At 42.7% G+C, this 20,446-nt stretch overlaps 1 protein-coding gene across 1 annotated transcript in view; it reads left to right on the top strand.

The window, feature by feature from the left end:
* Nucleotides 1–1,322: 1,322 nt before the first annotated feature.
* Nucleotides 1,323–20,446, top strand: part of LOC140731828 (complement factor B-like) — an 80,313-nt gene continuing 61,189 nt past the window's right edge. Inside the window, exons 1-3 of the mRNA XM_073053693.1 lie at nucleotides 1,323–1,489; nucleotides 13,833–14,039; nucleotides 17,831–18,013. Of these exons, the coding sequence (XP_072909794.1) occupies nucleotides 1,405–1,489; nucleotides 13,833–14,039; nucleotides 17,831–18,013 (475 nt within the window). The 5' untranslated portion in view covers nucleotides 1,323–1,404. The remainder of the gene's footprint in view (nucleotides 1,490–13,832; nucleotides 14,040–17,830; nucleotides 18,014–20,446) is intronic.

Here is a 20,446-nt window from a genome sequence, read left to right as displayed (position 1 = left end):
ACATTTCAATCTTTTCACAAAATCTGCTGTGTCTGCTTGAATAATAAGAAGATGTTGTGGGTCCAGGTTAGATTGTCCATTATCTGCATACCAAGGAACTTGTGCTCGTCACTCTCTCCACAGCAGAGCCATTGATGTGCGAGTTCCTGAAGTCCACAATCATTTCTTTCGTCTTGTCCACACTGAGACGCAGGTTACTGCTCTCACACCATTTCACAAGCCTCCCAGCCTCCTGTCTGTATTCAGACTTCACCCTTGCAGCCAATGAGGCTGTTGTATCCTCAGAGAGCTCGATGCGGTTTGAGCTGGATCTGGTAGCACAGTCGTGAGTCAGCAGCATGAAACTTGAGATGTTGCTACCAAGGGGGTGTGGTGGGGGGGGTTGCTGGTGAGGAAGAAGCCAGAATAGGAAGTTGTGAGCAGGATAAGGAGTACGATGTGATAGGTGAAACCAGATGAGGAGGAAAGTAGGTAGGTTGGTGGGGGAGGGGGATGAAGTGAGAAACTGAGAGGTGATAGTTGGAAGAGGTAAAGGACTGAAGAAGAAAGAATCTGAGAGGAGAGGGCAGTGGACCATGAGAGAAAGGGAAGAAGGAGGAGCACCAGAGGGAGGAGATGGGCAGGTAAGGAGAAGAGAAGGGGTAAGAAGGGAGCCAGAATGGGGAATGGAGTAAGTGAGAAAGATGTGGGGGAGAAATACCCAGAATTCCTCCACCCTGATGGCATGAGCATTGATTCTCTAATCTCAATGGTTACCCGTCAAGCTCAGTGTTAAATGTTTCACATTCTAGATCCTGGTTCCCATAGTCACTTCCACTCTCCGGAACCCAGTTCCCAATCTCCTTTCCCCCCTCCAGATCCTGATCTCCATGCTCCCTTACATGTTCTGGATCCTGGTTCCCATGCCCCATTCCATTCTCCAGATCCTGCTTCCGATGTTTTCTTCAAACTGATTAGAGTCCATTTCCTTTACTCCCCATAAACCTGTTGGATTCACTATTCACGTATTAAAGTACAAAGTGGCATCAGAAAATTGAATTAAAAATGTGTTAACGTTTTAATGTGACAACATTCAATCATCAGATCATCTGCTGGCCCAGAACCACAGTGAGATTGCTTTGTCCTGTTTGGGAAGTTAGAGACTTGGAAATAATCAAATGGTTCGTTGAAGTAGTTATGTTTAATGTAAAGACAAAGTTTAACTACATTTGCTCCCAACTCCTTCCCATAACTCCACTGTGGCATAAACACAGTTATTAATGATTAATGCTTTAACAGAAAAACAAACATTAGGATCAGAAAATACATCTCCAACCTGATTGGACTAGAACAATTAACCAAAAGTAGCAATACAGTGCATTATCTTCTGTAAAGCGGATTTTATTTTCGCTTGTTGCTGTACTCATGGCGATTCAGTGGGCTAGGCAGTCTGGACTGGATGTGGCATCAATAATTTGGATGATTGGACTCTGGCCTGTTGTGATTTGTGGTAAGGACCTTTTTTGATACCCTAAATAATAATATAATTGTATTTAATTGGTGTAATAGTATAGATTTGTCCATTTTAAATGTAAGATTTGCATATATTATACAATATAGATAAAGGAGTGTTAATTTGGTAGGATGTTGATGGTATGCTGTCTGAACTTGGGTTTTTTGTTGACAGTGATCAGAGCTGAGGTATATGTGGACTACCTCGGCTTTTTAGACTGCATTCTTATTCTATACTCTATACACACTTGACCGTGTGGCTAAGCACAGCTCCACTGCCATACTCAAATTTCCCAAATACACCCCTGTTGTTGGATGAATCACAAGTGGAGGTAAGTCAGCTTCCCAGAGCAAGCAAGGGGCACCTGGGTGAGTGGTGCCACAACAACAGCCTCTCGCTCAGTGTCAGTAAAACTAAAGAACCGATTGCTGACTTCAGGAGGGAGAAGGAGGGTGAGCACGAGCCAGATCCTGTCGGTGGATCGGTGGTGGAGAGAGTCAGCAGCTTTAAAATCCTGGGTGTTAACATATAGGATGACCTGTATTGGGTCCTACTCATGGATATAATCGGTGGGAAAGCACGCTAGTGTCTTTACTTTCTTAGAAGATTAGGGAGGTCTAGAATGTCACCAAATATATGAACAAACTTCTACAGGTGTACTGTTGAAAGTATCCTGACTGGTTGCCTCATTTCTGGTATAGAAACGTCAATGTGGGATTACACAAGAAGCCACAGAGTAGTGGGCTTAACCCAATATGTCCTGGGCACATCTCTGTCCACCACTAGTGGTATCTGCCTCGAGAAACCAACAACCATCATCAAAGATCCTCTCCATCTCGACCATGTCATCTTCTTGCAGCCACCAGGCCTGAAGTCCTACACGTCAGGCTCAAGAACTGGGGCTTCCCTTCAACCATTTTGTTCTTGAACCAATCGGCAAAACTTTAACCGCTGAATCAGTACAGCAACACTAGGACCACTTTGATCTCTGCAATGAAAACGGACTTCATTTTTTTTCTAATGATGTGTTTTTTTTTGTAAAGATTGTGTATAATTTACATTCTTCCTTGTGAATGCTGTTTATATGACGCTATGTGGGTGTGAAGCTGCTGCAAGCAAGTTTTTCATTCCACCTGTGCAAACATATCTCTGTACATTTGACAATAAACTTGACTTTGACTTGGACTCTGACATTGGTTAGGTCCCTTTCCTTGTGATCTATGGTGTAAGAAGGACCTCTTTGGCAGCATGATGGCTTCCCTTGGTAATGAAATGAAAACTCGGAGCTAAGCCTGCCCTGACTTCCAGACATAGCAGGGCATGTTGTGAGCTGAAACCACTGACAAGACATCAAGCTGCTGCAGGTGGTTGATCCAGGAAGTCATGGCCTACGACCACAGCCAAAGGTAATTCCTACTGAGCTCTAAATCCAATGTCATCCTAAAAAACTTGATTAATCACTCCAAAATGTAACCTTTTCTGGGAAGAAAACCAAAATTAATTTTACAGTCCGAGACCCTTTGACAGACCTAAGAAGAGCTCTTTCACAGTTCTGATGTAAGGTCTTGGACCTGAAGCATTCCTTCTGTTTCTCTTTCCACAGATGTGCACCAGTATTTCCAACATTTTCTGTTTTTTTAATCTCACATTTCCAGTATCTGCAGCATTTTACTTTTCATGTTCCTCTGACACATAATGTCCCAAATCTTTGTGTTTACATTGCTACACTGGTTAGTACTGGGAGTTAATTGGCACACTTGGTTTTAGGATTAATTGCATTGCTGGAGACTGGTTTTCCCTTCCACTTTCTTTCTTGTATATGATTAAGTAAGTAGCATTAAAGGCGTCAGTAAATCATTAATGTATTCACAAGCTGACATTCCTAATTTCAGATTTTCAGGACTTTCCATAGATTTAGCCTCAGAATTTCTTCCCCATCTCCCTGTTGGGGTTCGGGAAGTTGGAACACTGCTCCGAATCCCATAACTGCAGAATCAGACATGGGAGAAATATGCTCAGTGGTCACTTTATTATGTACACCTGTACACCTGCTCACTTTTGCAATTAGCTAATCAGCCAATCAGGTGGCAGCAACTCAACGCATGAAAGCATTTAGACATGGTCAAGTTGTTCAGACCAAACATCAGAATGGGGAAGAAATGTGATCCAAGTGACTTTGACCATGGAATGATTGTTGGTGCCAGACGGGGTGGTAAGAGTATGTCAGAATCTGCTGATCTCCTGGGATTTTCTCCTGAAGAGTGTATAGAGAATGGTGCAGCAAACATCCAGTGAGCAGCAGTACAACAGGTGAAAACTCTTGTTACTGAGAGAGGTCAGAGGGGAATGGCCAGACTGGCTCAAGCTGACAGGAAGGCGACCGTAACTCATATAACCACGCGTTACAACAGTGGTGTGCAGAAGACCATCTCTGAACACAGAACACATTGAACCTCGAAGTGGATGGGCTACAGCAGAAGACCACACTGAATTGAAAAGTGTACGTAATAAGGAGGTCACTGAGTGTATACGGTAATTATGGATGGGGTCAGAGTGCACTTGTGTCATGGAACATATTAGATAGGATTGGTGAATCATATGCATAAAGCAATACATGAGATTATAACACAGATCCTCGCCGTGTTACGGCAGAGTTGCATTCCTGCGAGCGTTGTTATCCAGTTAGCAAGTTGGAGGTGCAGTCACAGTCCATGTTCCCATATGACAGAAGATGCTTGCAGCCCTGAAGCAGCCGGCAAATCCATTCTGCCAGGCTTCCAAAAGCCATGGAGTGGAAATGTTCTCAAGAAGAGGAAGTATTTCTGACAAGTGCATAGGAAAGACAGCAAAGGAAGATAAAGGAAGAATCCAACATCATTGATCTAAGCTTTTAGATGGGAATAATGTACCTCGAGAATCAATCGGTTTGGTTAGAGTTGATATTACATTTATTATAGGCAATGGAATGACTTAAGGAAATGGGTATGAAAATGGCAGGATTGTCAGAGTAGTGAGGAGATCAGGCTTTAACTATCCACAGGAAGTTTGGAAGTAACAATGTCAAAGATACAGGGTCCATGAAGTGAATTTGTTTCGTTATCATGTTTCTGAGAGAGTAGAAAGAGAAATAAGCTTGGAATAGGACCCAGGAGTTTGGGAAAGGTGAACACAATATGATCAGAGTTGAAATAGTTATAAAAAATAAAGACATATATAAAAGTTCTTTGTCAGAAGAAAACCATTTTCAGTGATCTGTAAAGAAACCTGGTGCTGGCAGATTAAATTGATAGGTAAAAAAGCCAGTTGGGGAACCCTTCAAAGTTCAAAGTAAATTTTATTATCAACGCACATATATGTCACCATGTACAACCCTGAGATTCCCTTTCCTGTGTCCATACCCAGCAAATCTACAGATTAGTAACTGTAACAGAATCATTGAAAAATCTATCAGAGTGCAGAAGACAACAAATGCAAATATAAATAAATAGAAATAAATAACGAGAACATGAGATAATGAGATACGACCATAGGACATAGGAGCAGAATTAGACCATTTGGTTCATCGAGTTTCTCCACCGTTCAATCATGGCTGAATCCTTTTGTCCCCTCCTCAGCCCACTCCCTGGACTTCTCCTGATAACCTTTGATGCCATGTCCAATTTAGAAATTATTATTCTCTGCCTTAAATACATTCAATGACCTGGCCGCCACAGCTGCCTGTGGTAACAAATTCCAGAAATTTACACCCTCTGGCTAAAAAAATGTCTCTGAATCTCTTCTTTAAATGGGTATCCTTCTATCCTGAGGCTGTGCCCTCTTGTCCTAGACTCTCCCACCACATGTACTCTGTCTAGGCCTTTCAACATTCAAAAGGTTTCAATGAGATCCCCCCTCATCCTTCTAAACTTCAGCAAGTACAGGCCCAGAGTCATCAAACATTCCTCGTATAATAGCCCTTTCATTTTCGGAATCATCCTTGTGAACCACCTCTGAACCCTCTCCAATGACAGCACATCTTTTCTTAGATTAGGAGGCCAAAACTGTTCACAGTACTCAAGGTGAGACCTCACCACTGTCTTATAAAGCCTCAGCATCATATCCCTGCTCTTGTATTCTAGACCTCTTGAAATGAATGTTAAAATTGCATTTGCCTTACTGACCACCGACTCAACCTGCAGGTTAACCTTCAGTGTGTTCTGCACAAGGACTTCCAAGTCCGTTTGCACCTCAGATTTTTGGATTTTCTCTCCATTTAGAAAATAGTCTGCACATTTATTTCTACTACCAAAGTGCACGACCATGAATTCTCCAACATTCTATTTCATTTGCCACTTTCTTGCCCATTCTTCTCATCTGTCTAAGTCCCTCTGCAGCCTACCTGCTTCCTCAACACTACCTGCCCCTCCACCAATCTTCATATCATCTGCAAACTTGTCACCAAAGCCATCTATTCCATCATCTAAATCATTGATATAACATAAAAAGAAGCAGTTCCAACACTGACCCTTGCAGAACACCACGAATCACTGACAGCCAACCAATCAAGGATCCTTTTATTCCCACTCGCTACCTCTTACCAATCAACCAAAGCTCTAATTATGCCAGTAACTTTCCTAGAATATCATAGGCCCTTAACTTGGTAACCAGCCTTGTATGTGGCACCTTGTTGTAGGCCTTCTGAAAGTCCAAATATAAAATATCCACTGCAACCCCTTTATCTGTCTTACTTGTAATCTCCTCAATGAATATCAACAGGTTTGTCAGGCAAGATTTTCCCTTAAGGAAACCAGGCTGATTTTGTCCTATTTTGTCCTGTATCACCAAGTACTCCATAATCCTATCCTTGACAATTGACTCCAACACCTTCCCAACCACTGAGGTCAGGCTAACTGGTCCATAATTCTCTTTCTGCTGCCTTCCTCCTTTCTTAAAGAGTGGAGTGACATTTGCAATTTTCCAGTCCTCTGTCACCAAACCAAAGTCCATTGATTTTTGAAAGGTTACTTCTAATGCTGCCACAATTTCTACTGCTACCTCTTTCAGAACCCTAGGGTGTAGTTCATTTGGTCTGGGTGACTTATGTAACCTTAGGTCTTTCAGCTTTCTGATCATCTTCTCCCTTGTAGTAGTAACTGCACTCACTTCTCTTCCCTCAAACCCTTCAACATCTGGCACACTGCTAGTGTCTTCCACAGTGAAGACTGGTGCAAATTTAGTTCGTCTGCCATCTCTTTGTCCCCTTTTAGTATTTCTCCGGCCTAATTTTCTAGCAGTCCTATATCAAATCTCATCTCTCTTCTATTTTTTACATACTTAAAAAAAGTTTTTACTATCCACTTTGATATTGTTTGCTAGCTTGCTTTCATATTTCACCTGTTCCCTCCTAATGATTCTTTTAGTTGTTCTCTGTAGGTTTTTAAAAGGTTCCCAATCTCTATCTTCCCACTAATTTTTGCTTTGCTGTATGCCCTCTCTTTTGCTTTTACATTAGCTGTGACTACCCTCATCAGCCACGGTTGTACAACTTTGCCATTTGAGTATTTCTTTGATTTGGAGCACATCTATCCTACACCTTCCTCAATTTTCTCAGAAACTCACCCCTTGCTCCTCTGTTGTCATCCCTGTCAGCATCTCCTTCCAATTTACTTTGGCCAACTCCCCTCTCCTAACACTGTGATTTCCTTTACTCCACTAAAGTACTGCTACATCAGACTTTACTTTCTCCCTATCGAGTTTCAAGTTGAACTCAGTCATATTGTGATCACTGCCTCCTAAGGGTTCTTTTACCTTAAGCTCCCTAATTGCCTCTGCTTCATTACTTAACACCCAATCCATTTTAGCTGATACCTTAATAGGCTCTAAAAAGCCTAATAAAAGTAGGCACTCAATAAACTCACTCTCTTGAGATCTGTTTCCAGCCTGATTTTCCCAATCAACCTGCGTGTTGAAATCTCCCATGACTATCATAACATTTCCCTTTTACCACACCTTTTCTATTTCCTGCTGTCATCTGTGGTCCACACTCCATCTACTGTTCGGAGGCCGGTATATAACAGCAATTAGGGTCCTTTTACCCTTGAAGTTTCTTAACTCAACCCACAAGGATTCAAAGCCTTCCAGTCCTATGTCACTTATTTCTACTCATTTTGATGCCATTCTTTACCAGCAGAGCCACGCCACCCCCTTTGCCTACCTTCCTATCCCTCCAATACAAAGTGTAACTTTGGACATTCAGCTCCCAACTACAACCATCCTTTAGACACGATTCAGTGATGACCACAACATCACACCTGACAATTTGTAATAGTGCAACAAGACCATCCACCTTATTTCTTCTACTCTGTGCAATGAGATATGACATTTTGAGTACTGTATTTACTATCCTTTTTGATTCTGCATCCCTCATGCACTGATACTCACTGTGCTGGCTGCAATTTTTTCCTGTCATCTGCCTGTCCTTCCTGATAGTCTGACTGCAAGCTATCTTGGCTTTTTTACCATCCATCCTATCCTGAGTCCTTTCACTCCCCAGCCAAATTACATTTTTACTTTAAACCCTCCCTAACAGCTCTAACAAACCTGCTCGTAAGAATATTGGTCTCCCTCAGGTTCAGGTCCAACCTGTCACTTTTGAACAGGTCACACCTCCCCTAGAAGAAACCCTAATGAACCAAGAACCTGAAGCCCCGCCCCCTGCACCAGCTTCTCAGCCATGCATTTATGTACAAATCATCCTGTTTCTACCCTCACTGGCGCGTGGCAAAGGTTGCAACCCAGGAATTACCACCCTAGAGGTCCTGATTCTCAGCTTTCTGCCTAGTTCTCTAAATTCTCTCTTCAGGACCTCTTTGCTTTTCCTTCCTATCTCATTGGTACCAATGTGAACGAGGACATCTCTCCCCCTCCAAAATGCTGTGGACACTATCCGAGACGACCCTGACCCTGGCACCTGGGAGGCAACGTACCATTCGGATGTCCTGTTCACCTCCACAGAATCTCCTATCTGTTCCTCTGACTATCAAGTCTCCTGTCAGTACCACTCCCCTCTTCTCCCTCTTTCCGTTCTTCACCACAGACCCATGCTCAGTGCCAGCAATCTGGTCTTCATGGCATTCCCCTGGGAGGTCATCCCCCACAACAGTATCCAAAATGGTGTACTTATTGTTGAGAGGAATGACCACAGGGGTGCTCTGTGCTAACTGCCTATTCACATTTCCATTTCTCCTGACAGTCACCCTGCTACCTGCCTCCTGCAGCTTTGGGGTGACTACTTCACTGTAACTCTGTTCAATTATCCCCTCACTCCCCTGTACAAGCCTAAGGTCATCCAGCTGCTGCTCCACATCCCCAACACGGTCTTCAGGGAGCTGCAGCTGGATGTAGTTCCCTGGGTCTCCCAAGACTCCAATATCCAGCATGAAGAACACACAACGGCTATTAACTACACTAGGTACAGTATGAGAGTAAAAAAGAGAACTTTAACAGAAACTTACCCAGAGCCAAGGCCTCTTCCAAGCCAAAGCCTCCTCTGAGCCAAAGCCTGACCTCCTGCTCTCACCACTGGCCTCCTCCCAACAATGGCCTCCCCGCTTTGTCCCTTCTGTACTTTAATTTAATATGCTCTGCTCCCGCCGCTGATTGGGCTGCCGGAAGGAGCTTGAATGGTTGCAAAACGCTCCTTTTAAACAAATGTCACCAACGTGTGAGAAACTTCCTCGCTGTGGCCTGCTCCCACCGCTGATTGGGCCACCGGAATGAGCCTTAAAGATAATGAGTCCTTAAAGTGAGAACATTGGTTGTGGGAAACATCTCAATGATGGGGCAAGTGAGTGTAGTTATCCGCTTTTATTCAATAGGCTGATGGTTGAGGGGTAGTACTGTTCTTGAACCCGGTGGAACAAGTCTTGACGCTCTCGTACCTTCTACCTGATGGCAGCAGCAATAGAGGAAAAAGAATTCAGACTGGACGATCTAACTAGGGAGAAGGAAAAACTTTTCAAACCTAGAACTGTTTGGATGACTAAAGTTATGAAATTTGAAATGAAACAGCAAAAAGAGCTTGATTAATATGAAAAACAAGAGAAAATCTGCAGATACAGTACTGGAAATCCAACCAACATGCACAAAATGCTGGAGGAACTCAGCAGGCCAGGTAGTATCCTTTGTAAAAGTACAGTCAACGTTTTGGGCCAAGACCCTTCAGCAGGACCCGAAACATCGACTGTACTCTTTTCCATAGATGCTGCCTGGCCTGCTGCGTTCCACCGGCATTTTGTGTGTGTTGCTTGGATTTCCAGCATCTGCAGATTTCCTCTTGTTTTTGGTTGGACTACTACACTATGAAGTTTCTTCCAGGGGTACCTACCCTAAAGAAGCTTAAACCTTCCCTTCAATGGGAATTCAGTGAAACCCTCTCTCACTGCTCCCCCTCTGTGACCTTTGATTATTATGGTATCTCGGTAAGGGCAAAGTGCAAAGACAAACTGATTGGGGTTGATTCGGGAACAAAACAAGACAACTTCTTGGGGGGGCAAAATACAAGAACAGTGTATGAGTTTACTTACAACAAGACATAAGAAGAAGCTGCAACCAAGATCACAGCAAGGAAGTGATAGTGGTTAGGATCAGATTGGAGAATGAAGAAGCTAGCAGGTTAAAGCAGAAGAGTCACCTGGGACAGATTGAGGAAGGCAGAAGCTGTGATTGCAATATTCCAGCTTCGGGAATAGACGCATGCCAGTCATTTGGAAAATTGTAGGCTTATTGAGGCTATGAGGGTTTGTGCAGGAGCACAGCAGTGACGATTCAGCCACAATGAGTGAAACGGCATTTGTCCACCTGCTTTGTCAGTCCTACTTCACCAGGTTCAGGAATGGCAGCTTCCTTCAACCCTTTGGTTCTAGAACCAGCTATACCTTGAGTTAGCACACAGTGGTCACTTTGCATTACACTGGACTTCTAAACAATCCTGATTGTGTTCTTTCGTGTAAGTAATCTATATAATTATGTTTAATTGATATTTTCCTGTGAATGCTCTTATCTGATGCTGTATTGTCTTTCTTTGCACCTGTGCAGACATGTACATGTGTATATGACAATAAACTTGACTTTGACTCCAGAGACAGGTGTACTTGCTTTACACCTATGACTGTATGGCTAAGTGCAGCTCCAACATCATATTCAAGTTTGCTGATGACACCACTGCACGGACCATGTCAACGGTGGTGATGAATTACCGTACATTTATCATTTATTGAGGTACCATGAGGAATCTGCTCTTCAGGCTCTTTGAGCTGCTGTACCCAGCAAACCCCGAATTTAATTGTAGCCTAATCACAGAATCTACCAATACATCTTTCGACTGTGGGAGGAAACCCACACAGTCACGCTCCTTACAGGCAGCAGCGGGAATTGAACCCGGGTCGTCTGTACTGTAAAGCGTTGTGCTAACCACTACGCTACCATGCCACAGGAGGGAGACTGAAAATTTGGCTGAGTGGTGTCACAACAACCTCTCACTTAATGTCAGCAAGACCAAAGAATTGATAGTAGAGTTCAAGAAAGGGAAGCCAGAGGTCCATGAGCCAGTCCTCAACAGACGATCAGAGGAGGAGAGAGTTGGTAACTTTAAACTCCTGGGTTTTACTATTTCAGAGGACCTGTTCTGGACCCAGCACGTAAATGCAATTGTGAAGAAAGCACAGCAGAACCTTTACTTCCTTAGGAGTCTGCGGAGATTCAGCCTGACATCAAAAACTTTTACAGACTTCTATAGGTGTGTAGTGGAGAGTGTATTGACTGGCTGCATCACGGCCTTGTATGGAAACACCAATGCCTTTGAACAGAAAATCCTACAAAAGATAGCGGCTTCAGCCCAGTACATCACAGGTAAAATTCTCCCAACCATTGAGCACATCTACACGAAACACTGTCAAAGGAATGTAGTAGAGATCCTCACCACCCAGGCCATGCTCTTTTCTTTCGTGGCTGTCATCAGGTAGAAGGTACAGGAGCCTCAGGACTGGCAGCACCAGCTTCAAGGACAATTACTACCCCTCAACCATCAGGTTCTTGAACAAGAAGGGATAGCTACACTCACTTGCCCATCCATTGAGATGATCCCACAGCCAATTATCTCTCTTTATCTTGTTATTTCATGTTTTCCCTATTTATGGCTATTTATTTATATTTTTATTGGCACAGTTTGTTGTCTTCTGCATTCTTATTGATCTTTAATTGATCCTGTTATAGTTACTATTCTATAGATCTGCTGAACAACTTCCGGTCAAAATGGCACCTGCTCCCACAGGCAGCATCTTCTGGATAGACCATGAAATCATATATTTCTCTTCTTTTATGTCTTTTACCTTTGTTTTTCATCTTGAATGTGATTCTGGAACCGTTGGAGCCTGCGATTTGCGGTTTGGAGATTGTTTAGGTGTTTCAGCGCTCTGCAGTGTCCAAGAGGAATCCAGGCGGCAGAAGCAGCATGTGCTAAGCTCATGTGAGAAAGCTGCAAGCCAATGTTCGGATCCATTTTACCGACTGAAGCTTCCATTGTTTGCTGATTAAAGTGCCAAGAGAGATTGAAACATTGAGGTGGATGCGGGAGGTGACCACTGGCTGCCTGCTTTTTGATCGCTGTTGGATTGGTCTGTTGCCAAAGAGGGAAGACTGCCTTTTGATCGCTGGTGGGATCGCTCTGCTGCTGGAGAAGGAAGCCAGTGTGGCCTCCCAGAGAATGTTACCCATGTTTTCTGTGTTTTGGATATGGAGGATATGGTCTTGTGTTGGTGTTCTTTTCTTTCTTGGTTTCATGGCTATCTGGAGAAGAAGAGTTTCAGAGTTGTATACTTTGATAATAAATGAACCTCTAAACCTTTGAGATTGCCTGAAGGAAAATGAATTTCTGGGTTGTATATGGTGATATATATATATGTGTGTGTACTCTGATCATTAGATTTACTTTGAACTTTGGCATTCTTTCAATCAAGAAGTTGGGAATTAAATAGCCCTGGATCCCTTTCCTAATTATTGTGCCCTGACTTGTCCACCTTTACTGGGAAGTATAGGCTTTTAAGTACATGTGTGATGTCAGTGGATGATTGTTGGATTCCTCACAGAGCCATAGAACACTACAGCACACAACCAGGCCCTTCGGCCCATTTAGTCCATGCTGAACTATTATTCTCCCTAGTCCCATTGACTTGCACTCAAACCATAGCCCTCCATACCATTCCCATCCATGTAGCTATCCAAATTTCTCTTAAATATTGAAATCAAACTTGCATCCGCCACTTCAGCTGGCAACTCGATCCACACTCTCACCACTCTCCAGTGAAAAACTTACTCCTCACGTTCCCCTTATATATTACACCTTTCTCCCTTAACCCATGCCATCTAGTTCTAGTCTCACCCAACCTCAGTGGAAAATGTCTGCTTGCATTTACCCCATCTATACCCTTCATAATCTTGTATACCTCTACCAAATCTCCACTTGTTTTTCTGCGCTCAAGGGAATAAAGTCTTAACCTATTCAACTTTTCTTGCAACTCAGGTCCTCAAGTCCTGGCAACGTCCTTGTAAAGTTTCTCTCCACTCTTTCAATCTTATTGATAACTTTCCTGTAGGTAGGTGACCAAAACTGGGCAGAATATTTTAAATTAGGCCTCACCAACATTTTATACAGCATTAACATAACATCCCATCTCCTGAACTCAGTACTTTGATTTATGAAGACCGATGCATCGAAAGCTTTCCTTGCGACCCTGTCTACCTGTGTCGCCACTTTGAAGGAACCCTGTGTTTTACTGCACTCCTCAGTGCCCTATTGCTCACTGTGCAAGTCCACCCCTGGTTTGTCCCCTCAAAGTTCATCACCTCACATTTGTCTGCATTGAATTCCATCGGACATTTTTCAGCCCATTTTTCCATTTGGTCCAGATCCCACTGCAAGCTTTGATAAGCCTCCTTGCTGTCTATTACATTACCGGTCTTGGTGTCATATGCAAATTTGCTGATCCAGTTTACCACATTATTATCCAGATCGTTGATATAGATGGACAAAGAACAATGGACCCAGCACCAATTAGGGATGACTCATAATCAGAACCATGAAGTTAAATGAAAATTGGTCGATTTCTCTCAGCCTTGGGGAATTACACTGTGACCTTTGCAAGGTGGGGAACATTGCTGAGGGAAATGTTTTGACACTTTAGAAGAGGAAATGTGTTGATTTAAGGAACAAATATACATTGCAGAAAGGAAATGATGTAGAATAAGTATGTATTAAAGAGGATAAGTATTTTCATCTCTAATGCGGTTATGCTTAACATTATAGAAGGAGTCATCTGTAATAATACAGAAGTAATTGAAAAAGGATGGATCAAATGGCCAGAGAATCCAATCGAAGGAAGCATAATGATGTACTTCTGTCCGGATGGATTCCGACCCTTTCCTGTCAGCTGGAGGTACTGTGGCAGGAATGGTAAATGGAGTTGGCTGCGGAATGTTTACGGTGAAAGAGCAGAAAAGGCTTCGTGCGCAGGTTTGCCTTTGTCTAGAATGTTAATCCTCTTTAAGGGGGCTGAAATATGCTGGAAACTACTTTTGACCGAGTTCAAGGTCAGCAATGCATTCAAGCATATAAATTGTTCTGCACTGGTGGCACAATACCATATCATGTTAGTGTTAAAAACTGGTCTCATTAAGCCAAAGAGACGACATAATAACTCAGTGAGAATTTCTCCAATGAACTTGGTAATTCACTCCTACCCTTGAAAACCACTGGCCATGGATGCCAACTGCTCCAGGTCACTCAGAGTGCTCAGATCACTGCCCCAGGTCCTTGCCCACAAAATCCAAGCATTTCATTTCAATGGGAGCTTGTATTTATATCTACAGATTATCAGGGCTTAGTTTTGCAAAGGTCTATTTTTCTACTGATGCAGAAACATTCGCTCTACTTCTCTTCCCACTGTTGACATCTGACCTGCTCATTATTCCTAGGAGATTTTCTGTTTCAATTTCCATTGCCTCATTCATGGATGAAGCTATCAACAACCTAACATAGCTTAGAGAAGGATTTAACTTTTATATGCCTTGGTATATGAAACTATAATATCATATTTAATACACTTGTGTCAAATGTATCAGTTAATGGTGTCAAAGGGGGATTAATTTACAATTCCGACCTATCATTGGCTAGTCACTGATCTTCTCTCCAGATTGTAATGGATTTGTAATGAGAAAGCTCCATGAGGTTAACTCATTTTTCTTCACATTGTCAATTTGTGCAGCATAAGCTCAGTTGGAAAGCTAGAATATATTGTCCCAGGGTTGAGAACGGAAGATGTAAAAGAGTATAGGAAGACAACACTCATTGCAGATGTGAAGGTGGTTGGAGATCTCATACCAACCCCTGCAGAATACCACTAGTCACTGGCAGTCAATCAGAAAAAGTCACACTTATTTCCATACTTTGCCTCTTGGCCGTCAGCCAATCTTCCATCCATGCTGGTACCTTTCCTGTAACACTATGGGCTCTTTTAGACTCATGTGTGACATAAAAATCCACTTATTCTCCTTTGTCTATCTTGCTTGTTATTTCCTCGAAGAATCCAAATAGATTTGCCAGGCAAGATTTTCCCTTAAGGAAACTATGCTGACTTTGACCCATTTTATCATGTGCCTCCAAGTATCCTGAAACCTCATCCTTTGCAACCGACTCCAACGTCTACCCAACCACTGAGGACAAGATAACTGGCCTATAATTTCCTTTCTTCAGCCTTCTTCCCTTCTCAAAGACTGCAGTGACATTTGCTATTTTCTAATCCACCAGAACCATTCCAGTATCTGGTGATTCTTGAAAGCTCACTACTAATGCCTCCACAATCTCTTTGGCTCCTTCTTGCAGGACCCTGGAGTGTAGTCCATCTGGTTCAGGTGATTTGCCAACCTTCAGATCTTTCAGCTAACCAAGCTCTGTTTCCTTAGTGATAGCAACTACACTCGCTTCTGCCCCCTGACACTTTTGAATTTCTGGTATATTGCTAGTCCACAGTGAAGACTGACAAAAATATTTATTCAGTTCATCCACCATTTCTTTGCTCCCCTTTACTACCTCCCCAGTGTTGATTTCCAGCAGTCCAATATTTCCTCTCACCTCACAAACAAGAGAAAATCTGCAGATGCTGGAAATCCGAGCAACACACACAAAATGCTGAAGAAAATCAGCAGGCCAGGCAGCATCTGTGGAAGAAAGCACAGTCGACGTTTTGACCAAAACCTTTCGGCAGGGCTGGAGGAAAAAAAGCTGAGGAGTAGATTTGAAAGATGGGGGGAGAGGAGAGAGAAACTTTTTATACATCTGATAAACTTTTATTGGCCAGCTTACCTTCATATTCCATCTTTTCTCTACTTGTGAATTTTTGTTGCTTTCTGTTGTTTTTTTAAAAGCTTCCCAATCTTCTGGCTTCACACTAATTTTTGCTCTATTGTATGCCCTCTCTTTTGCTTTTAGGCTGTCTTTAACTTTGCTGTTGGTCATGGTTTTGTCATCTTCCCTTTAGATTACTTCTACTTTCGGACGATTCTAACCCTGCAGCTTCCAAATGGCTCCCAGACACTCCAGCTGTTATGGCATCATCACTGCTGCTGTCCTCTTCCAGTGAACTTTGGCCAGATCCTCTCTCATGCCTCTGTAATTCCCTTTACTCCACTCTAATTTGATACATCTGATCTTAACTTCTCCCTCTCAAACTGCAGGGTGAATTCTATGATCATTGTTTCCTAAGAGTTCCTTTACCTTAAACTCCCTAATCAAATCTGGTTCATTACACAAAAGCCAATCCAGAATTACTGTTCCCCTAGAGGTCTTAATCACAAGCTGCTCTAAAAAAGCCATCTCGTAGACATTCTACAAATTCCGTCTCTTGGGATCTAGCACCAATCTGGTTTGCCCAATCTACTCTCACGACTATCATAACATTTACCATTTTACATATCTTTTCTATCACCTGTTGTAATTTGTACCCCACATCCTGGCTGCTGTTCTGAGGCCTGTATAAAACTCCTATCAGGGTGTTAGTACTCTTAGAGATTCTTAACTCTACCCACAGGAATTCTGCACCTTCCCATCCTATGTCACCTCTTTCTAAGAATTTGATTTCATTTTTTACAACCAGAACCGTCCCATTCCCTCTGCCTATCTGCTTCAAACTCAAACTGGAAAATACAATACTTATCATGTTTCTTTGGCAGTCAGACATAATAATTCATATCCTTCCTTTAAAACAGGAACTTTCCACAGAAGCATTTTTATGATATGCACAGCATCCTGCCTGATCCCATGGCTAAAACATAATGTGCTGGTGTTTTTGTTCCACAGCTGATGAATAATTGTTATGTTTTAATATCTGTCATCTTTTTGTTCTCTGCTTCAAGCAATATATAATCTGAGATGGTTGCCCAGACTTTGCCATTTTATTCCCTTTAATAACATAAGTAAACTCTGTCTGGCCATTGGTTTAAAAATATAGGGGCTTCCTGATACTTTGCAATCTTTGCTTGTTAGGAATATATTTATAAGCCTTTACATTTTATTGTAGATTCTTAGTATGGTGTCACCTGTCTTGTAAAGACACTGCCCAGAATAAGACAAAGGCAAACCACTACGGTTGAAAAATTTGCCAAGAACAATCACGGTATGGAAAGATCATGATCGTCCGCGTCATATGACACGGCACAAATGATTTGTAGAATATCCTAGCTCAAAACTTTGCTTTTTTAAAAATGCCTTTGAAACTTTCAAGGCTGTCATTGCAATGATTGCTCTCTAACCTAGTACAGTGTCTGGTGCTAACAGAATCTAGTCATTGCTATCCTTGGTAAGTTATGTTGTAATCTATGCCCTAATTATGAAAGTCCCTCTGCGAGTAATCCCCATAATGCTTTTCCCAATATATACTGTATGGCCCTTCTTTTGAACCACAGCTCACGACTGGCCCAACAATAGAGTTCCTTACTTTTGTTTCATTACCTTCCTTTAATTATTCCCTGGAACACAATATATTTTTTGATACTTGAGGTTTCAAATTCTGGTACATTTTGCCCCACCACTCACATCTGCAAAAATATTCTCAACATGGTCCTGATGCAGGGATTCAATCTGAAGTATCTCCAATTCTTTTCATTAAGTTCCTCTGAAGATTGTTTTGTTGCTTCAGATTCCAGCACCTGTAGTTTCTTGTGTCTCCTCAGTGTAATTATTATCCCATGCTGTAAGTTATATGGTTCTCGATGTAACCATTCTTAATTTTCACCTGGTTTATTTTTCAGAAATACTTTGCCCTGTTCCTTTATTAAAATTTGGAATGTACAGTCCTCCTCAAGATAACTACGCGGTTAATGACACCGTCAATTTTCATTGCTTTGATGGATTCCAGCTGACCGGTTCAGCTTCGAGAACCTGCTTGCCAAATGGTCAATGGAGTGGCAAAGTGCCCAGATGCAGCAGTTTAAGTATTTATTTTTATTTTATATTTCTGTGGTTTAATAAGCATAGCGGCTTAAGATTTAAGTTTACTTTTAGTGTGTGATCTCCTGCTGGAAATGAATGGCATAATCCAAGTTGTACCTGAGGAGTCATCGTATTTAAGAGTGGCTGGAAGGAGCTTGAATGTTCTCCCCGTGACCATGTGGGTTTCCTCCAGGTGGTCTGGTTTCCTCCCACAATCCAAAGATGTACCGGTTGTAAATTGTCCTGTGATTGGACTAGGGTTAATTTGGGGGTTTCTGGCCAGCACGGCTCGAAGGGTCAGAAGGACATATTCTTCGCTGTATCTCAATCAATAAATCAATCAATCAATAAATAAAAGAGACCTTGGGTTAATTCACCAGAAGCAGATGACTACTTTATGTGTAGAAATGCACTTAGAAACTTTAAGTATCATCAACACAGAATTTGATTTGACAGTGACATTGTCAGTTGTTTGATATGATACTGTTGTGTGAATGAATTCACCAGGGAAAACTACTGGTAGATACAAAGCAGCTTCTTTATTCGACAAAGCAAGGTCCAGCAGGCATCACATGGAGACGCTTTCGGTGGAAAGGTCTACTAGCCCAACATGGGGCTCGGTATTTTATGCAACAACCATCAAAGGACAATTCCATATTTACAATGTATGGACAATACTTTCTTTGAAACTACACAGAAACTTCACACCTCCATATTCGCACGCACGCCACAGACGTCCAAATGAACTTTAATCAGCGTTGTCTGGTCTGAGATTCACTGCCGTTAGGAACCCTTTGTGTAGAGCTGCACTCCAAATTAAATCCACTATACATACTCAGTTGTGAGGACAGGTAACCAAAGTCAATTGCTGAATGTATATGTCCTAAATCCAAAAATCACTCTACAGACATATCATACCAATTTCTGTTTGAACACTATAGCAATATGCTCTTGATTAGCCAGGGCATCAAAGGGTATGGGGAGAAAGCAGTGGGGTGGAGGTGACCGGAAGAATTGTATCAGCCCATGATTGAATGGTGGAGCAGACTCGATGGGCCAAATGGCCTACTTCTGCTCCTATATCTTATGGTCTTATGGTCAATAGAAATGTTTAACTTGTTATAAAAGGTTGACTTATGGTAATTAAATGATCATAACAATTCTTTGGCAAACTTATGGTTTTAGTTTATACATGAACCAAGTCCAGGTCAATAATCTCACTGACTTCTCTCCACATTCCTATCAATTTTCCTCAGACACTGCCTCTCATCTACATACAAGGTGAGAATATGCTCTGCCAGTCTGAGAGTATTTGGGATGTGGGAGGAAACCCTTCTGTTCACAGGGAGAGCATGCAGACTCTGCACAGACAGCATCGGAGGTCAGGTTTGAACCCAGATAGCTGGGACAACTCCAGCAGAGTGGCACAACGAGGAGGGCAAAGAGACTGTGTAACACTTACCCAACAGGCTGGTATATGTCTAGGGGAAAAAGAGATCCAGCCGCACACCAACCCACCTCCCGTACACGCAGGTGCTGTGAGAATCGCGTTTATGCCTCGCGCCCGCCAACAGTATCAAACCCACAACAAATACCGGTATGAAATACACTTTAAAGAGTTTACTAAAATTAAAAGAGTATTAGGCAATACAATATATATATATACAAGAAAAAAACAAAAGGCGCCAACTTATCAAAGTTCAGTCGGTTTAGTGCACATCGGTGGAGCTCATCCAGCGAACCATTCGACTCCTCGGTGGTCGTCCTCCCGAAACTCCCACTTCGGACTCCCCGGTGGTCATCCGAGCGCACGTCCTCCTTCCTCGGCATCTCCTCCGGACTCTCCTCACCCCCCAAGCCCGCGCAACCCCTCCCCCAAGTTCCCAGCCTCACAAAACACAATAACATTCCCCATTGATTAACAAATGAATACAATTACCATATCAGCCATTCTAAAGCGAAACAACAGCAAGAGAAACTTTTAACAGACAAAGAAGCATTCCTACTCGTAACAAACCAAAGAAGCCCTTTTTAGTAACATACACAGGACATTGTACATTCTCTCCCCACCAGCAAATGTCATGCCCTCATGGCATTACTAGAGTTCCCCAAAGCTTCTTGCAACACCCAAAACCCAACCCAGGTGCAGAAAGCAGTGACATAACTACCCAGAGCAGTAGAAATCACACTCGGTTCTCCGGGTACCACATATGTCAACAGCTCTGGGGGGCGCCTAATCCTCTGAGATCTCCATACCCCTTCTGCCCCACTGGGCTCCCTCTCCACCTGCGAACCCACTGTCTCGGACACCCCAGGTCTTCCTGACAGACCCTCACCCCCTTCCTCACGGGGGTCCTCCCTCACCTGAGATCTCTCCGGCTCACGCTCGGGCTCCACCCTCTCTCCCACCACTGTGGGCTACCTCTCCATCTGAC

The sequence above is a fragment of the Hemitrygon akajei genome, chromosome 8, assembly GCF_048418815.1.
Source record: "Hemitrygon akajei chromosome 8, sHemAka1.3, whole genome shotgun sequence".
Classification (NCBI taxonomy): domain Eukaryota; kingdom Metazoa; phylum Chordata; class Chondrichthyes; order Myliobatiformes; family Dasyatidae; genus Hemitrygon; species Hemitrygon akajei.
The sequence above is the reverse complement of the archived record's forward strand: the minus strand, read 5'-3'. Positions and strand labels throughout refer to the sequence as shown.